This window comes from Elephantulus edwardii, unplaced genomic scaffold, assembly GCF_000299155.1.
Source record: "Elephantulus edwardii isolate Elephantulus edwardi_28Jun2011 unplaced genomic scaffold, EleEdw1.0 scaffold00038, whole genome shotgun sequence".
In the NCBI taxonomy this organism is placed as follows: domain Eukaryota; kingdom Metazoa; phylum Chordata; class Mammalia; order Macroscelidea; family Macroscelididae; genus Elephantulus; species Elephantulus edwardii.
Window position 1 is genome coordinate 8,315,723 of NW_006399788.1, and position 26,728 is coordinate 8,342,450.

The window sequence follows — 26,728 nt, forward strand, 5'->3', positions numbered from 1 at the left end:
TCACTCATCTCCATATCCCGTGACCATCTGCTCTGAGCATGAGGAATTTCTCTCTGAGACTCCCTATATCTCTCTTACAGAGACAGAAAGAAACTGCTCACATTCCCAAGCTAATGTAATGTAGGCAATATTTTCACCTTGGCTGCCCTCACTCCCTGTGGATTTGCTCTTTGATAGTAGACAGTTTACAAAGAAGATGAAGAGAGAGGGATGAAATCCTCAGAAGTGATACAGAGAGCACATATAAAATGGTACAAGGTGTGCAAGCAGCACCCCAGTAAACTCCTCCCCTCTCCAAACAAGTAGCTAAAAGAAAAAAGGAAAAAAAAGGTTTATGTCAGGGGAACTGTTTAAATGATTCAAATATTCATTGTTCCATATCTTGCTTTGCCCACCAGTGAAGGCTCTTGAATCCCTGGCAAAACCTCTCATGGTTTTGGTCTGCGTGCCTCGCTCCCCAGTCTTCCCTGACGCTGGTCCCTTCTACTTCCCAGAGAGGCCCTTTTCGGAAGGCAGTTATGGTTCCCGTCTGATTGTCATCTGAGGGAGCATTACCAGAAAGCTGGGCTCCAGCTCCCCAGGCAGTAAAGGTAGGGGTAGTAGGGGTAATTGTTATACATGGAGATCAGAGAGGCCCTGGAGAAGCCCTCCTCTTTGAGGGCTGGCAGTGAGGAGTGCTTCTCCAGGTCTCCTAGCTCAGAGGTGAGCTGCTTCCTCTTGGTCTTATAGCGTCTGTTCTGGAACCATATTTTCACTTGGGTCTCAGTGAGCTTGAGGTTCTTGGCCAGGTGAGCCCTTTCTGGGGCTGACAGGTACTTCTGATGGCTGAACTTCCTCTCTAACTCGATGACCTGCGTGTGGGAGAAGGCCGCTCGGGAGCGCTTCTGTGGCTGCTTGGGTGCCTGTGGTGGGAGGTTTGGTAGGGTGCCTGAAGTGTTTTCACAGTCCAACAGATAAGGCTCAAAGTGCCTGTCTGGAAAGTGGAGGGAAGAAGGGGTGGGGAAGAGAGAGCAGAGTTACAGGTCAGCAGGGAAGAGAACAGAATTCAAGTTACTCTTATCTTTTCGGTGACTGAACAAACAGCCCACTGTCATCTTGGATACATTTCACTTTTTTCACATGAATAAGGAGCACTCCAGAGTGGAGAATGAAGAAATGCGGGCTTTGTGAGTTAGTTTCTAATAATCAGCAAGGACCCAAAATTAGAGGCATCTGCTTACGAAATAGAGACTCCTATTTGTATTGAGTTAGGAAGGGAGTTGGGAAGCAGAAAAAAACCTCTGAGGAGTAAGATATCTGGTAAAGTGGGACCAAAACACCAGGATGGGCAAGAGAGGGCTCACTGGCAGGGCAATGGCAAGGGTTAAGGAAGCAGCATAGTCAGTCATTCTCTTGCTTTCTTCCTCTTTCTCCTTAAGTTGCCTCATAAAAAGTGGTGGAAAGGAATTCAGGCTACTTTAAAATTTTCCAACTCTCCCGAAGACTAGAAAACTCAACTTACTGCAGCCAAACAAACTCCTAGCTGACCCTCCAGGGGGTTTTCAGAGCCTGTAAATCGCACGAGAGGAAACTACCCATCTTTCCTCCCACGGAGCCGCCAGAGGGGGATTAGAACCATCAGAGACGCAGCTTTTGGATAAGCAATTTAACTTCCTACGGACTAAGAGAGCAAAGCTCCCTTAAGGCCAGAAGGAACTCCCACTTTCGCTGTTTACGAGTTTAGAAAACAAACGGTGTTTGCTTTAGTTTACTAATGTATTAGTGATATCTTAACCACTGAGGGGTTACTCGGATCTGGAGATCGCAAGGGTGAACTGGACAAGGCGGAGTGGGATTTGCATCTCCTGCACTGGAGAACGGAGACTCTGCCAGGGGAGCAGAGCGCATCGCATCCTGTGAGTGGGGCCATATCATTACCTCGCACCTCCCGGGCGCTGGGCTCACAGAGAGCGAGTCCGGGGTGGGGGGGGGGGGGGCTGTAGCGCCAGGTCTCTGCTTGTCACAGCGGGGCCCAGGATTACTGCATTCCGAGGGCTGTGACCTCCACCCCCGCCCCAAGGCCCGGGCACCTTTGCAGGCCCCACCCCCAGGCCCGGCCACCGCTCCTTCAGGACCTTGAACCATCCGGCCTCGCGGCGACGTACCTTGCTCGGTCTCCACCAGGTTCCCCGACGCCCCGAGAGCGGAGCTCGGCTGCGCGCTCAGCTCGGCCTCCAGGACGTGGCTTCGGCTTCCCTCGGGCTCTGTCTCCCTCGTGGGCGGCGACTGGGACCGTGGCTCCGGGGTGTTAGTGTGGCGCCGCTCGGCGCCGTCCCTAAGGATGTCCTGGATGAGGAAGGAGGTGAGTGGCTTGGACTGAGGCGGCGGAAGGGTCTGAGGAAGGCGATCGGGGGTCCCCGCGTCGCCAGATCTCGGCTTTGAAGACGTGGACATCCTTGCGCTCCCGCTGCAGCTCCGTGAGGCCCACGGCGCTCCTGGCAGCAGGACGCACGGCCGCTCCCGGCGCCGCCTGCACTTGCCGCGGCTCCGGAATTTATAGCTCCAGGAAAAGCGGGCCGCGCCGCCTTCCCATTGGCTGGAAGGCCCTGGGCTGCGCTCAGGATTGGCTGCTGGACCTTCCAGGTGAAGGGGGCGTGAAGAGAGGAGGAGCCTCTTTGCGGGGTCTCTTTCCTATTCTCGTGGTGGTTTGTTCGTAAGTTTCCTTTCACCGGCTAGGAACGAAACCAAAAACGATCCTCCCCTGCCCAGATCCCACTTCAAAGTGGTGAGCTTCTCAGAAATAATGATGCAGAGAAATCCTCGGGTGAGCAGGGATTGGCCGAAAACATCTCTAATGCAGACTGGACAGTCATAGTCATCCTACTTTTCACGTGGCAATTCTGCGTCCCTGGTCATGTTAACAGAGCTTGGTGTCAATGCGGGATTTGCTAAATCCCAGCCTTTCAAAGAGACATGACAGCTAGGTGTAATATGTGACCCTAGACTGGATTTCTGCAAGTTGTTATTGGGTCAACTGAGAAAGTGGGATACTGCCAAGAGGAGTTAGTGTTATATTTACTGACGTAAACTATGCTGTAAGTATATATGAGAATATTCATAGGAAATTCTGTTCTGAGGAAACAAACTCTAAATTATCTGGTGTAAATTACAATAATGCAATTTTCCTTCAAATGGTTCAGAAACAATGAGATAGATTCTTTTTTATTATTATTTTATATTGGGGTGCATACAAAATTCGTATACATTGTGTTTCACACTATCCTTCTTTCACATTTTTTATTATACTGGTTTATTTACAAAATTCGAATACATTCACATTTTGTTTCATACAATCATTCCCATTAATGATATTTTGTAAAATTAATCACCATTGAGCTATGCACACCATTACCTACCGGATCTTTCCCATTTCCTTTAACCCCCTCCCCCCAAATTGTGCAACACTGTGATTTCCCTTCTGCCCATCCTCACCGCTCTGCTCCCACCTCTTCCCTCCTTGGACCTCAGTGCATGTTTTACTAGTGATCCTTCTAGATAAATACATTTTTTTACTTGGTGAATCAAATGGGTTGAAATGTTTACCCAATTTGAATCAATTTGGAGAAAAGATATTCTGTTGTTTGGTTAGGTTTTAACTATTTTGGGTGATGCAACTTTTCTTTAAGTCCTGATCCAAAAAATCTTTCATTACACTGGAAATTTTTTACAAGGATGGCTGTTATGTGTCTTGTGGGGAGGGAAAAGTTAGGGTAGGTTATTGGGAGCAAAGCAACCATCAAGGGAAACTGCTCTGTGCAGTAGGAAAGATTTTGGAAAGTTGTTTTTCATCTTTAATCTTTTCTAGGCTTCTTTTTATGAACTTTAAAAAAACCTTTTGTTTTGAAATAGTTAAAGATTCTGAGATGCTGAACTGTAAGAAGTGTTTTATATCATTACTTACTTACTGTGTGGTGGAATAGATCCTGACTCACAGCAGATTCTTCAATGGGTTTGCAAGAAGATTGCCCATCTTTCTTCTGCAAAGAGGCTGGTGGATTCAAACCACCTTAACATAAAGAAGAAAAAAAAATCCCCATAACAGGGCCAATTAACAATATAATGATAAACAGAAAAGATTTAAATTGTCAAGGTTTTTTAATTTTACTTGGATCTAGGATTTGTTGTTATTATTGTTATTAAGTGTTATCAACTTGAAGTGATCCTATGAACAATAGATCCTGAATCCTGCCCTATCCTGTGCCATCTCTGACATATTCAAGCCCACTGGGTTTTTTCATGTGTTTGTTTTTTTGTTTTGTTTGTTTTATTTTTCTACTAGTTTATCTACAAAATTCAAATACAAATTTGAACAAATTCTTTCCATTTCCCACCCATCAAATTGTACTACCTAATGATTAATCCCCTGCACATCCATATCTTTCTGCTTCCAGCCTCTCCCACCCCTCCTGGATCCTTATACTCATTCTACAATAATGGTTTTATACAATATTTATCCTTATGGGACTGAGTTAGTTCACTGAGCATAATGCTCTTCAGTCTCTCCCAAGTTAGATAATAACTCACAGTTATTGCTCCTGTGTGCTGCATAGTATTCCATTGTGTGAATGTACCATAATTTCTTAATCCATTCATTTGTGGTTGGACATTTGGGCTGTTTCTGTGTTCTTGAGATGGTGAATAATGCTGCTATGAACATTGGTATACAAATCTCAGTTTGTGCCTCAGTTCTCATATTTTCAGGGTATATTCCAAGTAGTGGAGTAAGCTGGATAAGATGGAATTTTTATGTTGAGCCATTTGAGGAAGCGCCAAACTGCCTTCCAGAATGGTTGTACCATTTTATAATCCCACCAACAATGTATAACAGTTCCTTTCTTGCTACATCCTCTCCAACATTTATTACTTGCTGCCCTGTTAAACTTTGCCACTCTTATTGGAGTGAGATGGTACCTCCTTGTGGTTTTGATTTGCATCTCTCTTATTGCCAGTGATTTGGAGCATTTCTTCATGTGTCTGTTTGCCATTCGAATATCTTCCTCTGTGAAAATTCTTTCCATGCCTTTTGTCCATTTTGTAATTGAGTTGTCAGTCTTTTTCTTGTAGAATCCCAGAAGTAGTCTGTAAACTTTTGTTATAAGACCCTTGTCTCAGATGGAATTACCAAATGTTTGTTCCAAGTCTGTAGGTTTTCTTCTCACCCTGTTGGAAAAAGGTTTTGGTGTTCACAGGGGTTTAATCTTTAGTCACTGTTTCAGTCCATCTCTTTGAGGTTCTTCTACTCCTTTGCTGACCCTCCATCTTCCCAATCATGATGTCCTTTTCCAAGGACTGACCCCTCCTAACAAGATGACCACAGTATGTGAGACAGAGTTGCACTATCTTCACCAGGGCTGCACTTTTTTGAAGACATATTTGTCCTTTTGGCCGTCCATTCAGCATTCTTCTCTGACACCACAACTCAAAGAAATCAAATAGCATACTGCACTGGGCTTATCTGTTGACTGAGTGCCTGTGCTGCAGAAGGCCTCTTTCAAGTGTGAAAAGGCAATGATGTCAGCGTGAGGATTAAAGGGTACCTTACCCAAGCTATGATATTGTTAATTGCCTCATTACATGTAAAAACTGTAAAGGTTTATGCATGTAAAAGTTTCTTTTCATAAACAAAGAAGAATGAAGGAGCATTGATACCTCTGAGTTGTGGCATTGGTGAAGAATATAGAATAAACCATAGACTTCCAAAAGGTTGAACAAATACACAGTGGAAAAAAGTTCAGCCAGGCTTCCTCCAACCCTGTGAACTTGTAATCAAGAGGATAGTCCATGAGAAAGGACATCATATTTGGTAAATATAAGGCCAGCCAAAGAGAAATACGAAATACCCATAATGAGGTAGACTGATATGAAGCTTCAACAGTGAGCTCAGTCATAGTAATGATTGTGAGGATTGTGTAGGGTTGGGTAGTGCTTTGCTATGTTATGTTGTTCACAGGGTCCTGATGAGCAGAACTAACAAAATAGCACCTAACAACAACAATTATTTACAGGACCTTACAAAACCAATACCTGCAGCTTCCCTTAGTGTTAAATATATAGCTGTTAACTCTTGTGTAACTGTTATACAATACCAAAACCAGGGAACTGACATTGGTATATTACTGTTAGGGACTCTGGTGGCCTAGTGGAAATCCCAAAGACACGGGGTTCGAGGTCACCAGCTGCTCTGTAGGAGGGGGATGGACAATCCATCCTGTGCAATTATCCACCTCTGAAAACCCACTGGAGGGTCAGCTATGGGTTGGTTCCGACTCTACGGTACACAACAACAACAGCATATTACTGTTAGTGGTAAGAAGTTGCATTGCAATTTTCAAGGCACATTGTTGGAATCCACCAGCTTCTCTGCAGGAAAAGGATGGGCAGTCTCCTCCTGTGTGATTAACTGCCTCTGAAAATCCACTGGAGAGCAGATAAGGGCTCGTTCTTACTTGGCACACAAAACCAGCAACATCCTATTACTGCTGTCAGGAAGGACCAGACCTTGGAAAAAGACATCCTGCTGGGTCAGCTAAATGAAGCATTCTCATAGGTTCCTAAGAGTTGTAGTTGACTTAATGACACCCAACAGTAACATATTTATTACTGTTAAGAAGACTACAAAAGATACTAACTTTTCACCATTTTTTTTACCCTGTAATTACATGTATGTATATATGGGTATGCTGTTTTTCCATTATCAGTACTTCTTGTTGTTATGTACCATTGAGGTGAAACTGACTCAAAACTAGCTCTCCAGTGATTTTCAGAGGCAGTAAATTGCATTAGAAGGGATTGCCCATCTTTATTTTGCAGAGCAGCAGGTGACTTTGAACAACATACCTTCAGGTTGGCAGCACAGTTTAACACTGGGCCACCAGAGCACCCTATATGGGTATTGCTTTATGTAATTGTTGTGATGGCCACAATCACAATGCAAAATTATTTCAACACCACAAAAAAAAAACCCTCTCAATTGCTGTACTTTGGATTTGAAGACTGGCTCTTCCAATTAAAAACCCTTCTTTCTGTTTCTGAACTACCAGCGGCCACTAATCTATCCTCTCCATTTATAGAATTTTGTTATTTGAAGAATGTTACATAAATGGAACCATATGATATGTAATCTTTTTAGTACTGGTTTTCTCCAATAAGCATTATGCTCCTCAGGTCCATTTAGGTTATTGCTTGCATCAAGAACTTTTATGTTTTTATTTCTAGGTAGCAAAGCTAGAGTGCTCCTTAGAAGCAAGTATGGTAAAACTTCATCTCACATATTTTGGGCTTATTATCAAGAGAGGGGGTCCAGTCCCTGGGAAAAGGCAACATGCTTGGAAAGGGAGAGGGTCATCAAGAGAGGATATGAAAAAAGATGGATTAGCGTAGTGGCGGCAACAATGGGCATAAGCACAGCGGGAATCACAAGGGTGGCACAGGATTGGGCACTTTGTTCTATTGTCCATAAGGCTACAATGTGTTAGAGCCAACTCCACAGGCATGTAACAATGGTGCCGTTCTTTTGACTGGATCTACAGAAATGTGTACCTTTATTTACCTACAGAAGGCCATTGGATTGTTTCTTACTCAATATTATGAAAAAAGTTCTTATGAGCATTTATGTATAGAGTTTTGTATGAACACAAGTTTTCTTTTCTCTGTGATAAATGAACAGGAATACAGTTGCTGGATGGTTCTGTCAAGTGCCTGTTTAGTTTTATAAGAAACTGCCAAACTATTTTGTGGTTGTATCATTTTTAATTTCCACCATCAAAACCTAAGTGTTTTTTTCCACATACTTGCCAGCATTTAGTGTTAACATTTTAATAATTATTATTATTAATTTTAATGAAAATTTACAGAGACGTTGTATTTCCATTCATTGTTGCACTTTTTCTCCCTGTCCACCTGTCCCCCCAACGTCCTCTTTGAAAAGTAAAGGAAAATTCTTTCATTATTTTACAGTCCCTCCCCCCAGGTCCACTCTACTATGCAGCCTTTGTTCTGGACTCCTGTCATTATAATAATACCTAATCACATATCCCTTTTAAACAATTTTCTCCCTCATCTGTTTCAATGCAGTATACATTATTTATCCCATCTTTCTCAGTCTCCCCCCAACCCCAATGTCAGTCCTGTTTTACAACAGTGGCACTATGAAGTATTTGTCCTTTTGTGACTTGAGATAATCCACTCAACATCATGTCCTCCAGGGTCACCCATTTTGAATATTTCGTGCGTTCCTTGTTTTTCAGTGCAGCATAGTATTACTTCCATTGTGTGAATATACCACAGCTTCTGTATCCATTCGTTTGTTGATGGGCACTCAGGTTGTTTTCAACTTCTTGCTATTGTGAACAGAGCTGCGATAAACATGGGTGTGCATATATCTGCTTGGGTGTTAGTTATGGTCTCTTTGGGGTATAGTCCCTCCCAGTAGTGAAATTGCTGGGTCAAATGGTATCTCTATTTACAACTTTTTGAGAAAGCGTCACACCTCCTTCCACAGTGGTTGCACCATTTTACACTCCCACCAGCAGTGAATAAGGGTCTAGTTTCTCCACAACCTCACCAGCATTTGTTGCTTGCTGTTCTGTTAAATTTTGCTATTCTTACTGGGGTGAGATGATATCTCATAGTTGTTTTGATTGTTAACATTTTTTTAAAAAATTAGCTATTGTGACAGATGGGTTTCTAAGTAAGCAGATAATGTGATTTTAATTTGCATTTCTGAGGTCTTTTGTTTCTGAGATAATTATGTTGAATTATTTTACCTGTTCATATCTTTGCATCTTCTTTTCATTTTAGAATTTTTTTTTCCTTTTTACTGTTGAGTTTTGAAAGTTCTTTATATATTGTCAATAAAAAGTCTTTGCTGGCTCTTGCTCTCATTTTCGGCTGACAATATGCTGTAAGGTCTCATTTCCAGGGGTCCCTTTCTCCTCTTCCTTTTCACTTTAACTCTTTTACAAGGCCCACTTTACACTTAGAAATATTTCTTATTACCACAACAAACCTTTTTCACTTGTTTTGCTAAAAAAAAAAACAAACAAACAAAATCCACACAACAATTTTTTTTAAAACCCTCGGAACAAACCATACTCCCAAAGCAAGAGTATTTCCCAATCAGTAGCTTCTCTTTCTACTCTTTTAACAATATCTTTCACAGCACAAATGTCTCCTAATGGAATCCAATTCATTAATTTTCATTTCCTATATTGTGCTTTTGGTGTTGTGTCTAAGACATGCCTTCCTATGTTATTTTCAAAAAGTTTTACAGTTTTATATTTCACATTTAAAGCCATGAACCATTCTGAATTAATTTTTGCATGTAGTTTGAGGTTCAAGTCTTTCATCTTGAAAGTTTAGAGCTGGGTGGCATTTTAAATCCGTGGAGACAATTGGAATTATTTAGTGGTTGGTACTGCCACTTGTAAAGCTTAAAGTTCTCTTTTTAATAGCAGAATAAGTCCCAGATGGATCAAATATTTAAAGCATAAACAGATGAATAAAGAAAAGGTTTAATCACACTCAACATTCAAAAAATTAAAATTAAAAATCACACTGAGATGCCCTTTTTCTGCCTGTCAGATAGGCAAAGGTTAGGTAGATAGGTAATGGCCAATATTAATGGGAAGATTGTTATTGTTATTGTTATTGTTATTGTGTGCCATCGAGCTGGAACTGACCCACAGCTGACCCTCCAGTGGGTTTTCAGAGGCAGTAAATCACATGACAGGAGACTGCTCATCCTTCTTCTATGGAGCGGCTGGTGGATTTGAACCACACATCTATGGGATTGCAGCACAATATTTTATCACTAGGCCATCAGAGCTTCCTAGATGAGTAATTTCTCTCATAACAAAGTAGAGAGACAGTAAATCCATTTTCTTTTTTAAACCTTGACAATACCTGTCAAAATTAAAACTGGTCATATCATTTAACATAGCAATTCTATGCTTAGAGATTGATCCTAGTAATATACAAATAGAAGTTGCTTGTTATAGAGAATCATGCTCAACCCATTGTGTTTCAGTGCCTCTTTTTCTTTCCCTCCTAAAGGCTCATCAGAGACAGAGCCACTGACGAGAGTGGCCAGAGGATGGAATGAAATAGCACATCACCTTCAAAAAAAAGCTAGCCTGAAACACAGGCAAGTGCCTTCCTGGGAGAATTCGAAGGTCTCTCATTGACCTGGCTCATTGCCCTACATTCTTCCTTGAGGGATTCGATTTAAAGTTGTTGACATGTGTTAATAAGACAATGCTACATCGGGTTGTTAACCCACTAAGTTACTACCAGGCGCTTACAACTTACAATGGCACACCTTAGCCTGACCTTTGCCCCCAACTGAGACTTGGAAGTTATTATTACCGTGAAATAATAGATCTGAATGGACTCTGAGAGATCTGCCCAAAGCACTGAACTAGCCTGGAGGAGGAGATAGGGATCATTCTGGTTAATTAGAGCAATGTTTCTCAGATTTTAAATTAAAAATATGAAATTCAATAGCGTTGATTCCAATTCCTGTTGGCCCATGTGAGGCAGAGTGAAAATGTGTCCTGTTGGGTTTTCAAAGGCTGATTTTTCAGAATTAGATTACTGGGAAGGCCTTAATTCTGAAGTGCCTATGGATGGACTCAAACCTCCAACCTTTTTTTTAACTCGGTACATTAAGTGTTTGCACAACTGTTTGAATATACCAGGTACTCTAAGGTACAGGTAAATATCCTAAGAATCTTGTTAAAATGCAAATTCAGCCTCAATAGGGAGTAAAATGCCTCTGGAAACACTATGAACTTTGAGAAACGATAGTTAGCGGAAGGCTTCCGGTCTTTGGTTCATAGGGTCACTGTAAGTCTTGTTTGACTCAATGGCAATCAACAACAGCAACAACAGGTGTGAGTAGGCCCTGAGTGTCTTCACCTCATACAAACTTCCTGCAAGGATGAATTGATTTTTAGAAGAGAAAACCGAATTTGGGCATTGGCGGAGGGTAGGGAGGAAAATGTGCAACAATAAATGAATGGAAATCCAAGTTTTCTGCAAACTTCTGTTAAAATCACAATTAAAAAACCTATTTTGATTGGTGGGGGGCATGAGGGAAATGGGAAGAATCTGTTCTGGAAAACAATGTATTAGACTTTTGTAAATAGACTTGTAAAATGAAAAAATGTATTAAAAAAAAACACAAACTCCCACATGACACTAATGCTGATTGTCCACTGACTCCCCATTTTGAGCAGTAAGGATACGAGGGCTCTAAGAGCTCGGTGAGGGAAGGGGTCCTGGGTCTGGCCGGAAGGGGCTATAGACTCATGGGATTTTTCCATTGTCTCTGAGGGTCTTTAAATTCATATGCCTCTGTACCCTTTATCTCACTGTGACATCTACTCTTGTTTCAAATCTCATGCCTGTCAAAGGCCACCCTCTCTCTCCCTTGACCGCAAGGCCCTTTAAAAAGCTCTGCTCCTTCAAGGCTATAGCTGTTTGTAAGCATTTTCTGCTGCCTTTGTGGATGGCAAAGGGGATTAGGGTTTGGGGAAACTTTCAAATCAGATAATAATTCAAGCTCCTCATGTCTTCCAAGTGCTTATCATCCAAGAAAAGCAACTTGGGAAGATTTATTGGGCAATCGGAGCCCAAGAGTATTTTGCTACCAGTGCCCCCGGTAACCTCTCCTTTGCACCCTCTGCTGCTGCTGCTTTCTGGAGAGTCAGTCCAGGACTGTGGGTGAGTCTGCAGAAGTTTTTCCTGTGCTCTCCCTGGGTGGCCGGGTCCTGCCTCCCCTGGTCTGCTCAACAGCTTAACAGAGGCCCTCACCTGTGAGACACATTGGGGCTGTTTGTCTAATGGAGGAGGCTCTGACCTTCCCACAGTGCTCTGGCTGCCAAAAGCAATTTGAGACGGAGCCTCTTCTACTCCCTCCAACTCTCAGCACCCTCCATACCACCAAGCAGGTTATTTTAGTCCCAGAATGATGGTATCCAAGGTGGATGATCATCTAGCGATGAGATGGGAGCAGACTGCCGTGTCACAGTTGAGACTCGAGTGTTTCACTGACTCTTGCAACTAGAAAGGGTCTGATTACCCAGGAAGGCTTTCTCACAAGGAAAATGGCTTTCATCTAGAAGTACTGAGGACATTTTCTCTGATGGACACTTTCCTGGGGGTGATTTGGAACTACTCAGGCTTGAAGCACTAAGGAAGTCACTCTGGCAGGTATTTCTATGTGGTCCGAGACAAGTCTTATCCACAGATGAAGGAGACCTGGAGAAGGCCATCCTGGTGTTTTCATGGCTAATTAGAGGAAGTGACTGCCCCAGGCATGTGGAGAAGGAAGCACAGACCTGTGTAGACCACCCTACTGCACCCTAGTGCCTGAAGAACTTCCCTCAAGGACAAAGCCTTGCCTGCCATTCAGGAGGCCTGACCTGAGGCATCTCACAGGTTCCATCCCAGCACACGGCCAAAAGGAAAAGTATCACAGTAAAGCAAGTCACACGAATTATTGTTTTTTTCAGTTGTTGTTTTTGTTAATGTTATGTGCCATCAAGTCACCTGTGACTCATATCAACCCTGTGTTCAATAAGTCTGAACCCTGCTCTATCTTAAGCCAACCTCATTTTCTCTGACACACCTACCCCCATTACCCCAGTCACTGAATCAACCCATTTCATCAAGGATCTTCCTCTCCTGAGCTGTCCCTCCACCCTCCCAAGTGTGACATGCCTCTCCAAGGACTGGTCCCTCCTTGCAAGATGCCCAAATTATGTCAGATGAAGCTTCAGAATCCTTCCTTGCCTCTAAGGAGCAGCCTGGTTTCATCCTCTCCAGGATGGACCTGTTTGTTCTCCTAGCAGTCCATATTCAATACTTTTGTTCAGCACCACAGCTCAAAGACATTTATTCTCCTCTCATCCCTAGTCACTGTCCACCTTTCTGATGCATAGCATCTAATTGTGAAGACCATGGCTTGGATCAGGCATGCTTTAGTTTCCAGACTGACATCGTTGCTCTTCAGTACTCTGGAGAGCTACTTGACATTTGAAAATATCATTTACACCATATTGTGCTAGAGAGCTCTCGTGATCTAGAGGCAAGAAGCTATGCTGCAATCCCAAAGGCACAAGGTTCGAATCCACAAACTGCTTCACGGAAGAAGGATGGACAATATCTTCCCATATGATTTACTGCCTCTGAAAATCTGCTGGAGGATCAGCTATGGCTCAATTCCAATTCTACGATACTGGACAACAACACTGAGATGTAACTCTGATAGTGTAGTCTGTAGGGAGTTACACTGCAAACCCAAAGATGGGTTTTTTCTGCCCATTCCCAGCAGCACCTCTGTGGGAGAAAGATGGCCAATTTCCTCCGGTGTGACTTACAGCCTCCAAAACCTTCTGGAGGGTCAGCAGTGAGTTGGTTCTGACTCAACCTCAATGAGTGTGATAGTGTGAGGCCGCATTCTGAGAAATTTGAAGCCATACAAGTATTACCCGAATGTAACACAGAGTGAATGCACACCATGGAAAAATTGTCCCAACAGATGTACTCAAAGCGCCTTCCCTCAAATCTCTGATGTAGGTATGCTTCTCTCCAAGTTCACAGTCTAGGATCTGGGAAAAGAAAGGGAGATCGAGGATAACCTGGAAGACATGAAAATGGACTCTGGAAGAAAAAGAAGGACCCAGAAACAGGAGTCTATGAGCCTTCATGGAAATGAAAAACAAAACTAAAAGCCTATTTAGGGCCATTGTTTCAATCCTGACTCTTGGTGACCCCATGGATTACAGAGTAAAACTGTTTCATGTGAGTTTTCTTGATTATGATCTTAAAAAGATCTTAGAGGCAGATCACCAGATCTTTCTTCCATGGTGTCATGGGTGGTTTTGAACTGACCACCTTTAGGTGTGGAGTGCAAACCATTTGTGCTACCCAGGGACCCCCTAAAGCAATAATGTTATGAACCACTGAGTCAGAGCCAACCTATAGCTGATCCTCTAGCAAGTTTTCAGAGGCAGCAAATCCCTTGAGAAGAGATTGCCCATCTTTCTCCCTGGTGAATTCAAACTGTGTGCCTTTGGATTGACAGTGCAACTCTTTACCACTAGGCCACCAGAGCTCTCCAGAACAATAATAGCTAACACTTACTTAAAGCTAAAATATGCTTTTCAAAGTACTTAAATGAACTCACTTAATCTTCACTTAATCCCTTACTCTTAGAGTAAGAGTAAATACTATTAGGCCTCTATTTTTCAGAAGAGACAATCAAGGCATGGAGAAGTTGGCTAACATATCCGCAGCCACTCCTCTCAAAATGGCAAGTCTGGCCCTGAGTCTTGCATATTGAACCACTAGACAGTGCTGCCTTCTTGCAGAAGTAATACGTGCAGTATTTCTCCCAGCAAGGACCCCACAGAAGAAGAAATGCCACTTTCTTAAGGAATATTTAAATGTCTCTGTCATGTAAATTGGGAAGACATGTGCTGGGAGGTTATAAGTTAAAATGTGTGCCTTAAAAGAGCCTAGTGTCCCACTGGGAAATAAGCATAATTCACATTGAAAAGTATCAGCCATTTTCCCTTTGTGTTTGAGATTACACAATATCCTATAAAATTGGTAATGACTGCACACTCCCTATTTCTTCCATGACTGTTAGGCTCCTTCTGGATGGCTGCATGCAGTGGAGAAGCAGCTGCCTTGTAAATGCCTTTTTTTTACTGGAAAATAAGGCTTGTGAGTGTATTCCCAGATTCCTGTGCCTTATTTGGAAGTTGCCTTTCTGGAGGTAATTTCGTGTTCTTTGTAGGGATACCACATTTTCAGGTGTTCTGAATTGTATCCACCTGTTGAGGGATCAAGAAGGTGGTGCAGAATAGAGAGAGATCTGTCTGGGGAAATGCTTACAAGGCTTATTTCTCAGCAAAATAGCTGAAAGGGACAAAAGTTTTATAAAGTCACACCTCCAAGATACATCACCTCGTTCAATATCCTGTAAAAACAATAATTAATGTACACTCCTCTTTCTTGTATTTCAGGCAGTTATGCAGGTCCCAGCCTGATGGCTGCATGCAAAAGTCAGTGGAAAAGAGACTGCCTAATAAGAAGCTCTGGTGGCCGAGTGGTAAGAAGCTGTGCTGTAATCCCAAAAGCACACTGTTCAAATCTTTCATTAGCTCTGTGGGAGAACTATGGGCAGTCTTCTCCCATGCTATTAACAACTTCTGAAAACCCACTGAAGGGTAAGCTATGGGTCAGTTCCTACTCAATGGTACCAACAAAAACAGGTTGTGAATCAGAATATTACAAAGTAATTACCCTGGAGCAGAATAATCCTTAAGAAAGAGATATTAGACCATGGAAGTTGACTTATTGGATGCATTTCCATCCACGTATATTGCCAGATGCTCACTTACGATAACCTGTAATGAAGAGACACAGACTGAGTTTTGCCAATCTGAAGTTGGCAAGAGAATGGTACAGAGCTATACAGGACACAATTCAAAGCTGTTGATTGGAGAGTTTTGATAATGAAACTGATCATGGGAACAAACAGAGACGAAGAGGGGAATGAGACCGAGGTAATGAACTTGAGTTCTGGATTTAGCCATCCTTAGGCTAGTTTTTGTCCTTGGATTTTTTTTTAATCTAATTTTTTCCCCCCTTAAGCTGGTTTAAGTTTGTTTTCTGTCACTTACCCCCAAAACAGTCCCACTGTTATCAGCTGGTTTTGCACAATTGCATTATACCAAAGTTGGTATTTGTGACCCAGAGAAATGTACTCACACCACTGTCCATCACAAAGTTGGCCAGTTGCAGAGTTAAGCCAGAAGCAAATGGATTCAATAGATCCAATCTCGAAGGAGTGTTCCACTCTTCCACTCTGTTCTCAGGAGAGTGCAGCCCCTGTGGATGAGACCTTTCCATCAACGGCTCTTCCAGGAGGAATCCTGGAGGGAAGGCGAGAAGCTGGCAGGCTAATCTAAGTGCAGGTTTTGCTTTACCAACTCTTTAGAGCTGGTATTCCAAACCCAGACAGTTACATAGTCACTGCATCATCCACATCTGAACAAGGATTTGCAGTCAAGATTAGCGAGTTCATATTCTGATTTACAAGTTGTGTAACTTCAGGCAAGTCCCTCAGTTCCCTTAATTTCTTCACCTGAGTAAGCATAACATTATATGGCAGGTGGTGCAGTTAAACACTCGGTTGCTAATCAAAACGTTGGTGGTTCGAGTCCACCCAGAGACAATTCAGAAGAAAAGTCTTCCAATGTACTTCTGAAATATCAGCCACTAAAACCCTATGGAGCACAAGTCCACTCTGACACACCTGAAGGCCCTTAATGAGCTGGAAAGGAATAACATGACAAGTGGCCGTGTTTTATGTGATGATTGCATGAGGTAGCATTTACAGCGGAAATTTGTGTGCTGTGAAGTACCACACTGATCAGTCCTTGACTTCATCAATGTTATCGTTAATGTTTGTCACTCTGAAGCTATGGCCAACAGCTGGTGCCCATGTGGCCCTTCATCTGCTAATGCAATACCTCCATATATTTACTTCCACCTGTCATTATCCAAACTTGAAGGCAAATGCCTTGACCTAAAAAAGAAGCCTACCAGTGAAACATTGTTCAAAGTTAAATGCAGAAAGAAGCTTTGGGTGGAGTTCTAAGAATTTGGGAAATTTCCCTCTGATGCCCTCTGGTGGACAGCTTAAATTCTGCAAGCGATTGTTGCTGTGGGATTTAACAGTTGTTCTTGACACTAATTTATTACTCTCAAGGGAGCTCTGGTGGCCTAGTAGGCGAGGAATTGTGCTGCTAAAGGCAAGTGGTTCAAATCTACCAGCTGCTCCATGGGGAAAAGATGAGTAATCTCCTTCTGTGAGATTTATAGCCTCTGAAAACCCATTAGACGGTCAACTATAAGTCTGTTGAACAGCAGTAAGTGAATGAGTGAATGAGTTTAAGGAGTTCTAGTAGACTAAAATTGAGAAGAGGGGGTGTCAGGGTTGTGTTCTCTCTCATTCGTATTTAGCAAATTATTTGAGAAGCTGGACTCTATGAAGAGGAGTGTGGCATCAGGATTGGAGGGAGACTCATCAATAACCTGTGTTATGCAGATGACACAACCTTGCTTGCTGAAAGTGAAGAGGACTTGAAGCACTTGTTGTAGAAGATCAAAGAGTACGACCTTAGGTATGGACTGAATCGCAATGTCAAGAAAACAAATATGTTTCTTACCACTGGACCAATAGGCAACATCATGATGGATGGAGAGGAGGGTGAAACTGTCAGCAGCTTCATTTTGCGTTGATTTGGTACCAGCAGTGAGGAAATAAAGAGTTGTTTTGCACTGGAAAAATCTGCAGTTAGGGACCTCTTCAAATTATGAAGGAATAATGATGTCAGTTTGAGGACTAAGATGCATCCAATTCAAATCATAGTCTTTCCAATCTCTTGCTATCATCTGAAAGCTGGACAATGAATAAGGATGACAGGAGAAGAATTGGTGCCCTTGAGCTGTGGTGTTGGAGAAGAGCTCTGAACATCCTGTGGACAGCCAGGAGAACAAATAGATATGTCTTGGAGAGGACACAGCCAGAGTGTTCTTTGGAGGTAAGAATGATGATGCTTTGCCTCACATACTTTGGGCATGTTGCTAGGAGGGGCTGTTCCTTGGAGAGGGATCCTAGGAAGTGTGGAAGGTTGGCACAGGAGAGGAAGACCACGGGGATTGACATAGTGACTGTGTCAATGGGCTCTTGTGTGTCAGGAAGTGTGAAGATGGCATCAGATAGGACCAGGTTCAGATCCTTTGTTCATAGGGTGGCTATGAGTTGTACTCACCTTGATGTCACCTATTAACAACAACAAAAAGTAGTCTATAGGGAGAAACACTGCTAACTTAAAGTTGATGGCTAATTCAAACCTACCAGAGACTCCCTGGGAGAAAGATGGGCAATCTCCTCCTGTACAATTTACAGCCCATGAAAACCAGCTGGAAGGTTAGCTATGAGTCGGTTCAGCCTTGATCAAGGAGCTCAGGAGCTCTGGAGGCATAGTGCGTTAGTGTTGTACTGCAATCAGAAAGGGCAGAGACTGACAGGGGTCTCTAGGAGTCCGAAGCAACTTGAAGGCCTAAGGTTTTTTGGCTTGGAAAATGACTGGTGTTAAATTCAGACATCCCTGACTGGAGAACAGGGTCAATGAAAATCTGTTCTTTCAAGCTTATGTAGGTGATAATTAGGCCCAACCTTCCCCCCTTCCCTGGTTACCCCCTTTGAGACCACGACAGAAACATTAGGATCAGAAAGACATTACAATCAGTCAACAAGCAGGTGCTGCATGTTGAATTTCTAGAAAAGATAGCAGTTTAAGTAGTCAAAATAACAGAAGGAAACAGAAGCCTGTAGTGATCATGAAAAGGCAACAGAATATAATCAAAGGGAAATGATTTTAGGAGGCTCAGCCTTTAGTGGTAGAGATTCATGATGTCTCCTAATCTCTCTAATCCTCATTAGCCTAATATGAGAAGCAAGGTGAAAACGGAATTGACTTGCTATAATGATTATGGAGATTAAACAACAAGCATCTAGTATACTCAATTCCTGGCACTTGATTGGTGCTGTAGAGCTGGTTCTCATTCACAGCAACCCTGTATACAATGGAACAGAACACTGCCTGGTCCTGTGCCATCCTCTCAAGCTCTGCTCTACTTGAGCTCATTGATGCAGCCAGTGTGTCAATCTCTTTTACTGAGGGGATTCTCAGGTTTTGGGTGCTCCTCACATCGTTGCTCTTTAGGGCTTTAAAGAGGTCCTTTACAACAGATTTTCCCAGTGCAATGCTTCACTTAATTTCTTGACTGTCTTGTCTTCTGCTAAATACTGGGGAGGAAGGAGGGAAAACAATACCATTTAGTGTCAAATCCATTCCACCTCACAGTAAGCCTATGTGTATCAGGTGGAACTGTGTCCCATAGACTTTTCAGTAGTGGATTTTTAAGGACTAGATCTCTGAATTTTAATGGGAAATAAAAGAAAGATAAAATGAAAACTGAAAAAGGGTAGTAAGAAGGTGAAGTAACCAGAGGTCTGGAACACAACTAATCTGTTGGTAAGTTGACACAACTACTTTGCATAGTCTTAAAAATGGATTACTGTTGAGTTGGAACTGACTGATTCATAGCTGACTCTCCATTGGCTCTATGAGGCTAATAAATCAAGAGGAGACTGCCTTTCTCCTTCTTTGAGCTTCTGGTGGACTTAATGCCCCGAGATACACAGTGTTTAAGTTAGTGCAACTCCCTATAGCTATACCACCGGAGCTACCTTGGATAAATTGTTGTTGTTAGGTGCCTTCAAGTTGAGTACGACTTACAGTGTCCCTATAAATAATAGATCAGAACTCTATTCTGGCATGTGCCATCCTCATCATGTCTGACACACTTGAGCCCATTGCTGTAGTCACTGTGTCAATCCATCTCATTGGGAGCTCTTCCTGTCTTTTGCTGACCTTTCTAAGCATGATGTTTCTTTCCATGGAATAGCCTCTCCTAGCAATATGACCAAAGTATGTGAGACAAAGAAAGCTTTATCATCTTTGCCTTCAGGGAACACTCTGGTTGTACTTTCTCCAAGACATAGAGACTTCCATGTGACCTTAATATCTATATCTGGGATGTTACCTCATCATGCCAGCTGTGAGTCAGTCTTAGCCAGAATGCCTTAACATCCTCCCAGGAGCACTTCTGCCACATCTGTGCAGGCTTCAACTGGATCTGGTATCATGAAATTCATATGCCTGGTTTGCTATTAAAGGTACAACACTAAACTTTTAGTTGGTTGTATTTGGAGAATTCATTGTTCTAATTAGTACAGCATTTGTCTGTCAGTTTGCTATACAGAGGTAACTTTTGGGTTACTGTAATGCTGAAAGGTATGCCACCAGTGTGTCAAATGCCGTAAGGGTCACCATGGTGGACAACTTTTAGTAGTTTCCAGAGTAAGGCAGACTAGGAAGCAGAATTGGCGTCCACTTCTTAAATAGCAGGCTCTGAAAACCCTATGAATAGAAGAGGAACATGGATAGTTACAGGATTGAGGTAGAACTACAAAATGAGGAAAAATAGCAAATGTCCTTTAAGAAGTGGAACATAGAATGTACGAAGCATGAATGCTGAAAAACTAGAAGTGAAAAATGAAATGACTCACATGACATTAACATTTTAGGCATTAGTGAGATGAGATGAACTAGCCTTGGCCATTTTGAATCAGGCAATCACATGGTATATTATGCTGAGAATGAAAAACAGCAGAATAATGGTGTTGCAGTCATAGTGAAAAAGAAAATTTCAAGTTCTGTCCTGAAGTACAATGTTGTGAGTGATAGGATATTACCCATAGGCACACAAGGAAGACTTGTTAACATAATTATTATTCAAATATACGGTTTTACACACCCAAAGCTACTAACTCTGACTCTGAGCAACTAATGAGGAGCCTATTGGCTGTACTCAGTGGAGATGATACCTGAACTTAGAAGGCAGCAGTGGAACTCTAAAGAACGGCAGGTAGGAGAGTTACTTCGGGGATCTAATGAGAAGAACTTGCCATTTGACCAGATGTTGATAAAGAGAGAGAGGAAAGAGTTAAATAGGACAATGGAGTTAAAGCCTGGGTTATAGCCTGAGGCAGCAACAGCATTAGGAAAGGGAAGATGAAAGCTGTGGAATTTGAGAGAGAGAGATGGACTGTTGCCAGACTGAAGTGTCTGGAAAATGTTCAAACAGAGAAGTCCATAAAGGCATTGGCTGTTCAAGTCTGGGATTCAGAGGGGGGAAAGTGAGCTGGAGGAGTAGATTTGGCAAGGATGGGATTTAGAGTCATTTGAATAGAAATTGTAGCTAAACTTTCAGAGTAGAGATACCTGGGAACCAGAATCCTGGAAAGACACATTCAGACTGTCCCTTGGTTCCCACCGATTCTATTTTCCTCCTTTCTCTCTCTATCTTTGCCCCCAAGTTTCTTATCCTATCTACTTACCCAGGTTCTCTTCATCCTTCAGACGTGCTTCAAGCCTCTCCTGTTAGCAGGGCTCTCCTAGACCAGGTTGGCTTGATTTATTTGTCTTTTAAACATCAACTGTACTTGCATCACCTATCTAATTATAGCTAGTGTCTTCTTGTAATAGAGATACATATTCAGCTGCTGCCTGCAACAATAGCCAAAATAACAGTGGCATGAGTGACCCCAGGGTTTATTTTTCACTCTGTGTAAGTAGATCAAAGATGCCACTGAGAGCTGAATAATGAATAAGGATGCAGAAGAAGAATCAAGGCATTTGAGTTGTGGTGTTGGAGGAGGGTACTGAATAACCCATGGACTGCCAAAAGAATAAATGGAGATGTCTTGGAGAAAGTACAGCCAGAGTGCTTCTTCTTGGAAACAAGGGTGGTGAAACTTCATCTCACTTACTTTGGGCATGTTTTTAGGAGAGGCCGTTCTCTGGACAGGGTCTTCATCCTTGAAAAGGGAGAGAATCAACACTAGAGATGAAGACCTCCAACGGAGACGTACTGATATGGTGACTATAGCAATGAGCTCAAATGTGTCGGGGATGATACGGATAGTGCAGGATAGGACAAGATTCAGATCTGTTGTTAACTGAGTCACTAAAAATGTATTTGGCTTGATGGCACTTCACAAGAAGTAGATCAAGTTAGAGGGCAATAGGTGTAGTTGTTGTTATTGTTGCTATGTGCCATGGAGTCACCTGTGTGCGACTCATAGCAATCCAATATACAATAACCCTAAACCCTGCTCTATCCTGTGCCAATCCTATTGTCTCTGACACACCTCTCTCCATTACCCCAGTCACTGAGTCAATCCATATCATCGAGGGTTTTCTTCTCTTGGGCTGTCCCTTCACCCTTCCAAGCATGATGTCACTCTCCAAGAACTGGTCCCTCCTAGCAACATGCCCAAAGTATGTCAGAGGGAGTTTCAGAATCTTTGCCTCCAAGGAGCAGACTGGCTTCACCCTCTCCAGGACAAATCTGTTCACTCTCATAGCAGTGCATGGTATATTTAATACTCACAGCTCAAAGGCATCAATTCTCCTTCCATCATTCCTAGTCATTGTCCAGCTCTCTGATGCATAACAAGTGATTGCAAAGACCATGACTATATCAGGCACACCTTAGTCTCCAGATTGACATCATTGCTCTTCAGAACTCTGGAAAGGTCTCTGAAAGCAGACTTTCCCAACACAATATGTCTTTTAATTTTCTGGTTGCTGGTGCCAAGAGCTTTGATTGTGGAGCCAAGCAAACTAAAGCTGTTTACAATCTCAATCTCTTCACCATCTATCATGATGCTGCCAATTGGCCCAGTGGTAAGGATCTTTGTTTTCTTGATATTGAGCTTCAGTCCATATTGAAGGCTGCAGTTCTTGACCTTATCATTGCCAATACATTTTATAAGAAACATAAATGCAGGCTATAGACATGGATTTCACCTGATGGTATACAGAGGAATCAGATTGATTATATCTGTGGAAAATCACTGGAGAAGCTCAGCATCAGCTGTGAAAACTAGGCCAGGTGCTGATTGTGGAAGAGACCACCAACTACTCACATGCAAGTTCAAGGTGAAGCTAAGGAAAACGAAATCCACAAGAACCAAAATATGACCTTGAGTCTATCCCACCTGAATTTCAAAACCATCTCAGGAACAGGTTTGAGGCCTTGAACACTAGTGAAAAGACCAGATGAGTTGTGGGAGGATATCAAGAATATTGTCCAGGAAGAATGAATAAAAGGTCATTACAATAGACATAAAGCAATGGTAATTAATGATATAAAATATAATGCATTTGAATGATTTTATAAAGCACAAGGTACATGAATGAAACACAACATATATGAATTATTAATCTTTGATTAGTGGCAAGAAACTGGGCTGTAATCCTGAAGGCACACAGTTCGAAACCACCAGCTGCTCCACAGGAGGAGGATGGGAAATCTCTCCCCATGCATTGTTGTTATGTACCTTCAAGTCGACTACAACTCATAGTGGCCCTGTGAACAATAGCTCTGAACCCTGCTCTATCCTGTGTCAATCTCACTGTCTCTGACACACATTACCTTAGTTATGTGTCAATCCATCTCATCTGGGGTCCTTCTCTCCCGTGTTCTCCCTCTACCCTTCCAAACATGATAGCATTCTCTGAAATCTGGTCCCTCCTGGCTACATGCCCAAAGTACGTGAGATGGAGTCTCAAAATCTTTGCCTCCAAGGAGCAGCTTGGTTTCACACTCTCTTGGACAGAACTGTTTGTTCTCTTGGCAGCCCATGGTATGTTCAACACTCGTCTCTAGCACCACATTTCAATGGCATAAATAATTATTCTGTCATTATCCAGCTTTCTGATGCAAAGCAAGTAAATGCAAAAACCATGTCCTGGATCATGCGCACCTTAGTCTCTAGACTGACAGCCTTGCTTTTCAGCACTATAGAGAGAGGTTCCTCACAGCAGATGTTTATAAAGCAATTCACCTTTTTATTTCCCCATGTGATTACTGCCTCTGAAAATCAGAGGGTCAGCTATGAGTCAGTTCCTACTCGACAGTACAGAAAAAGAACATTTGAATGATTGTCTAAAACACAAAGTACATGTCTAAAATATGATCTCTACAATTAACTGAAAGAGATCTATATTTGTTCCCATTTCAAAGAAAGTTGACCCTACAGAGTGCGGAAATCATAAAAAATATCATTAATATCGCACGCAAGCAAGATTCTGCTGAAAATCATCCAAAAATGACTGGAGCAGCATGTCAGCAGAGAAATGCCAGATGTGCAGGCTGGGTTTAGAAGAGGCCAAGGTACGAGGAATATTATGTTAGGTGGATCTTGGCTGAAAGCAGAGAGTACCAGAGGGATATGTATCTGTGTTTCATTGACTATGCAAAGGCGTTTGACTGTGGATCACATCAAACTGTGGCTGACTCTGAGAAGAATGGGCATCCCAGAACATTTGATTGTGCTTATGTGAAACCTATACTTGGACCAGCAGGCAGTCGTCAGAACAGAGTAAGGAGACGCTACATGGTTCAAAATTGGGAAAGGTGTACGCCAGGGACATATTCTGTCTCCAAACTTTTTAAATCTATATGCAGAACAGATTATATGGAAGGCTGGGTTTTATGAGGAGGAGTGTGGCATCAGGATTGGGGGAAGACTCATCAACAATCGCGTTATGCAGATGGCACAACCCTACTTGTTGAGACTGAGTAGGACCTGAAGTACTTGCTGCAGAAGGTCAAGAACTGCATCCTTAAATATGGATTGAAGCTCAACGAAAACAAAGATTCTCTCCACTGGGCCAGTTGGCAGTAAATGGTTACTGAGCCTCTGCTCTATGACAGGCACAAGGGCTGTTTTAAAGACCTTGAGCTCTAAGACACAAGACACATGATTTAGAAAGGAGAACAAACTCTAGGATGTGTTATAATGGGGAAGTCCAAGGTGCTGCAGGAACCCATGGAGAAGTTAGGGGTGGTGACTCAATCTAGGGCATTAAAGAAATCTTCTCGTGAGAGATCTCTATGGGGAGAGGGGATCAGACAGGGCTGGAGACAGGGGCCAGGTTCACCTTAGTCCACTAAAGTCCTCACTAGGATTCTAATTTCCTGGGATCTGAGGTTTCAGGCAATTAAGTTAAGCTGGGCTGGTAACAGGAGGGAGGAGCCGAGGAGTGGGTGGAAAGTAGGCAAGGTAGACCGAGCTGGCCTTATGCAGTCCCTTGGGGGCTGAGGTAGAGAGCATTCCCGAGGCCTATGGTCAGTTGTGTGGGGCATATCTTTGCTTTCCTTCCAGTGGAATCTGGACTGTATCACTCAGACCACATCTTCTCCGGGGTTGATGGTGAGGGAACTTGCTGGACAAGTCTAAACAGTGACTTCCCATGAGGCTCTCTCTCCACTCTGAGGGGAGGGAAGTGAGGACAAGAAACAGCTCAGGGGCTAAATTCTCCTGCTCTGGAGAGCTGCCCACTTACAAACATGAACTGATGTCCCTAGGGCACAGAGGACGAAAATGGTCCAGCAGGAATCACATAAGTTCCCAACCCACATGGGTTCTGCTTACTGATAGGTATCCGCAGATACAGTTGTATCTCTCTCCCAACTACCTTCCACCCTATTGCGTGATATTTCCCAGAGGGTTCTTACACCTGCTATGCATTTTCCACCAGCAGTCACTTGATTGTGTGTGTGTGTGTCCCCTTCAAATGCAGAACATTTAATGCAAAAAACCTAGAGCCAGAGGGCAGAGCACTGGGATCTGTCCCAGCCGAGCTTGAGGGAGCAGTGATATATTCTACCTTGGAGGAAAGTTGTGAGTAGGGAATAAACTAGAAAAACAGGATTTCATAGAAGATGAAATGTAAAGGAGAGAGTAGTGTGCGGTGCGATTTATTATAGAAATAAGACTTCTATCAGAGGATGGCACCTCCTTGATCAGTATGACCCCGGGAAAAATTCCAGTTATAGTTGTACCCAGAAGAATGGGCAGCAGCAATGACACTCTATTTGCAATGATCTACATTTTCACCAACAAAAAACAAAAAATTGAGGTATTCATCTAATTATACACAATATAATAATGATTATAGTAAAAGAAAGTAGCAACACAGAAACTGGCAAGCTGGAGCTACACAACATGAGGAATGCTACAAACAGTAAGTTGAATAAAAGAAGCAAGGAAGGAAAGTTGTGTATGCAGTACACAATATGGTTCTACTTGTGTAACATTCAAGACCAAGCAAAACTAAGCAACTTTGCTAAAGGATGTGTCCATATAGATAAATTGTTGTTCTTGTTGTTAAGTGCAACTCATAGCGACCCTATGAACGAAAGACCTTGACACTTGTATAACTTTCATTGTTTCTCCAGGTTCATAGGGTTTCCTGAGGCAAGTTATTTCGGAAGTGGATGCCACTCCTGCTTCCAAGCTTGTTTCAACTGGGGAATTTCACCAAACATTGTCTGCTGTGGGTAACCATTACAGCATTTGACACATCAGTGTCACAGTGTTCAGCTTCACAGCGAACACAAGTTACCTTTGTACAGCAAGTGGACAGACCAGGGCTATACGACCTAGAAGAATGTTTGATTAAAAACAATTAAAAATTAATCAGGAAAATAATGAAAAGTGATGATTATTGCTTAGAAAGCATTTTGCTATGTGAAATATCTCAATCACATTAGGACAAAAAAAATAGGAGGATAACTGAGTAAGATGTGTATAAATGTTTAAAAGGGAAAGAAGGGCCTCGATAAAAGGGGAAAGGGGCAGATCAGTGAGATAGCAGAGGTTAATGGGTGGGTGGGGTGAAGGAATGGGAAAAGTTCAGTGGGGGCTTCAAAACACAGGGTGATAATAGGCATAGAACAATGGTAACAAATGATATAAAATGTATGTGAATGATTGTATAAAACACAAAGTACATATACCAAACACCAAGTGTATGAATGATTATATACTAACCAATAGAAAGGATAACAAAGAAAAATATTCTTTAGTTATTATTATAGAAGTCAGAATAGTTGCTTACTGGGGGGAAGATAAGATTTAATCTTTGAGCACTGTGAGAAAAACATCCAGGGTCGCTGGATCCTT

The 26,728-nt window shown here is 42.4% G+C and overlaps 1 protein-coding gene across 1 annotated transcript in view; it reads right to left on the reverse strand.

Moving 5' to 3' along the window:
* Positions 1-536: 536 nt before the first annotated feature.
* NKX3-1 (NK3 homeobox 1) overlaps positions 537-26,728 on the reverse strand; it is a 31,551-nt gene continuing 5,359 nt past the window's right edge. The window contains exons 2-3 of the mRNA XM_006884910.1: positions 2,145-2,615; positions 537-973 (exon numbers count right to left, since the gene is read on the reverse strand). Coding sequence (XP_006884972.1) covers positions 552-973; positions 2,145-2,615 — 893 coding nt within the window. The 3' untranslated portion in view covers positions 537-551. The remainder of the gene's footprint in view (positions 974-2,144; positions 2,616-26,728) is intronic.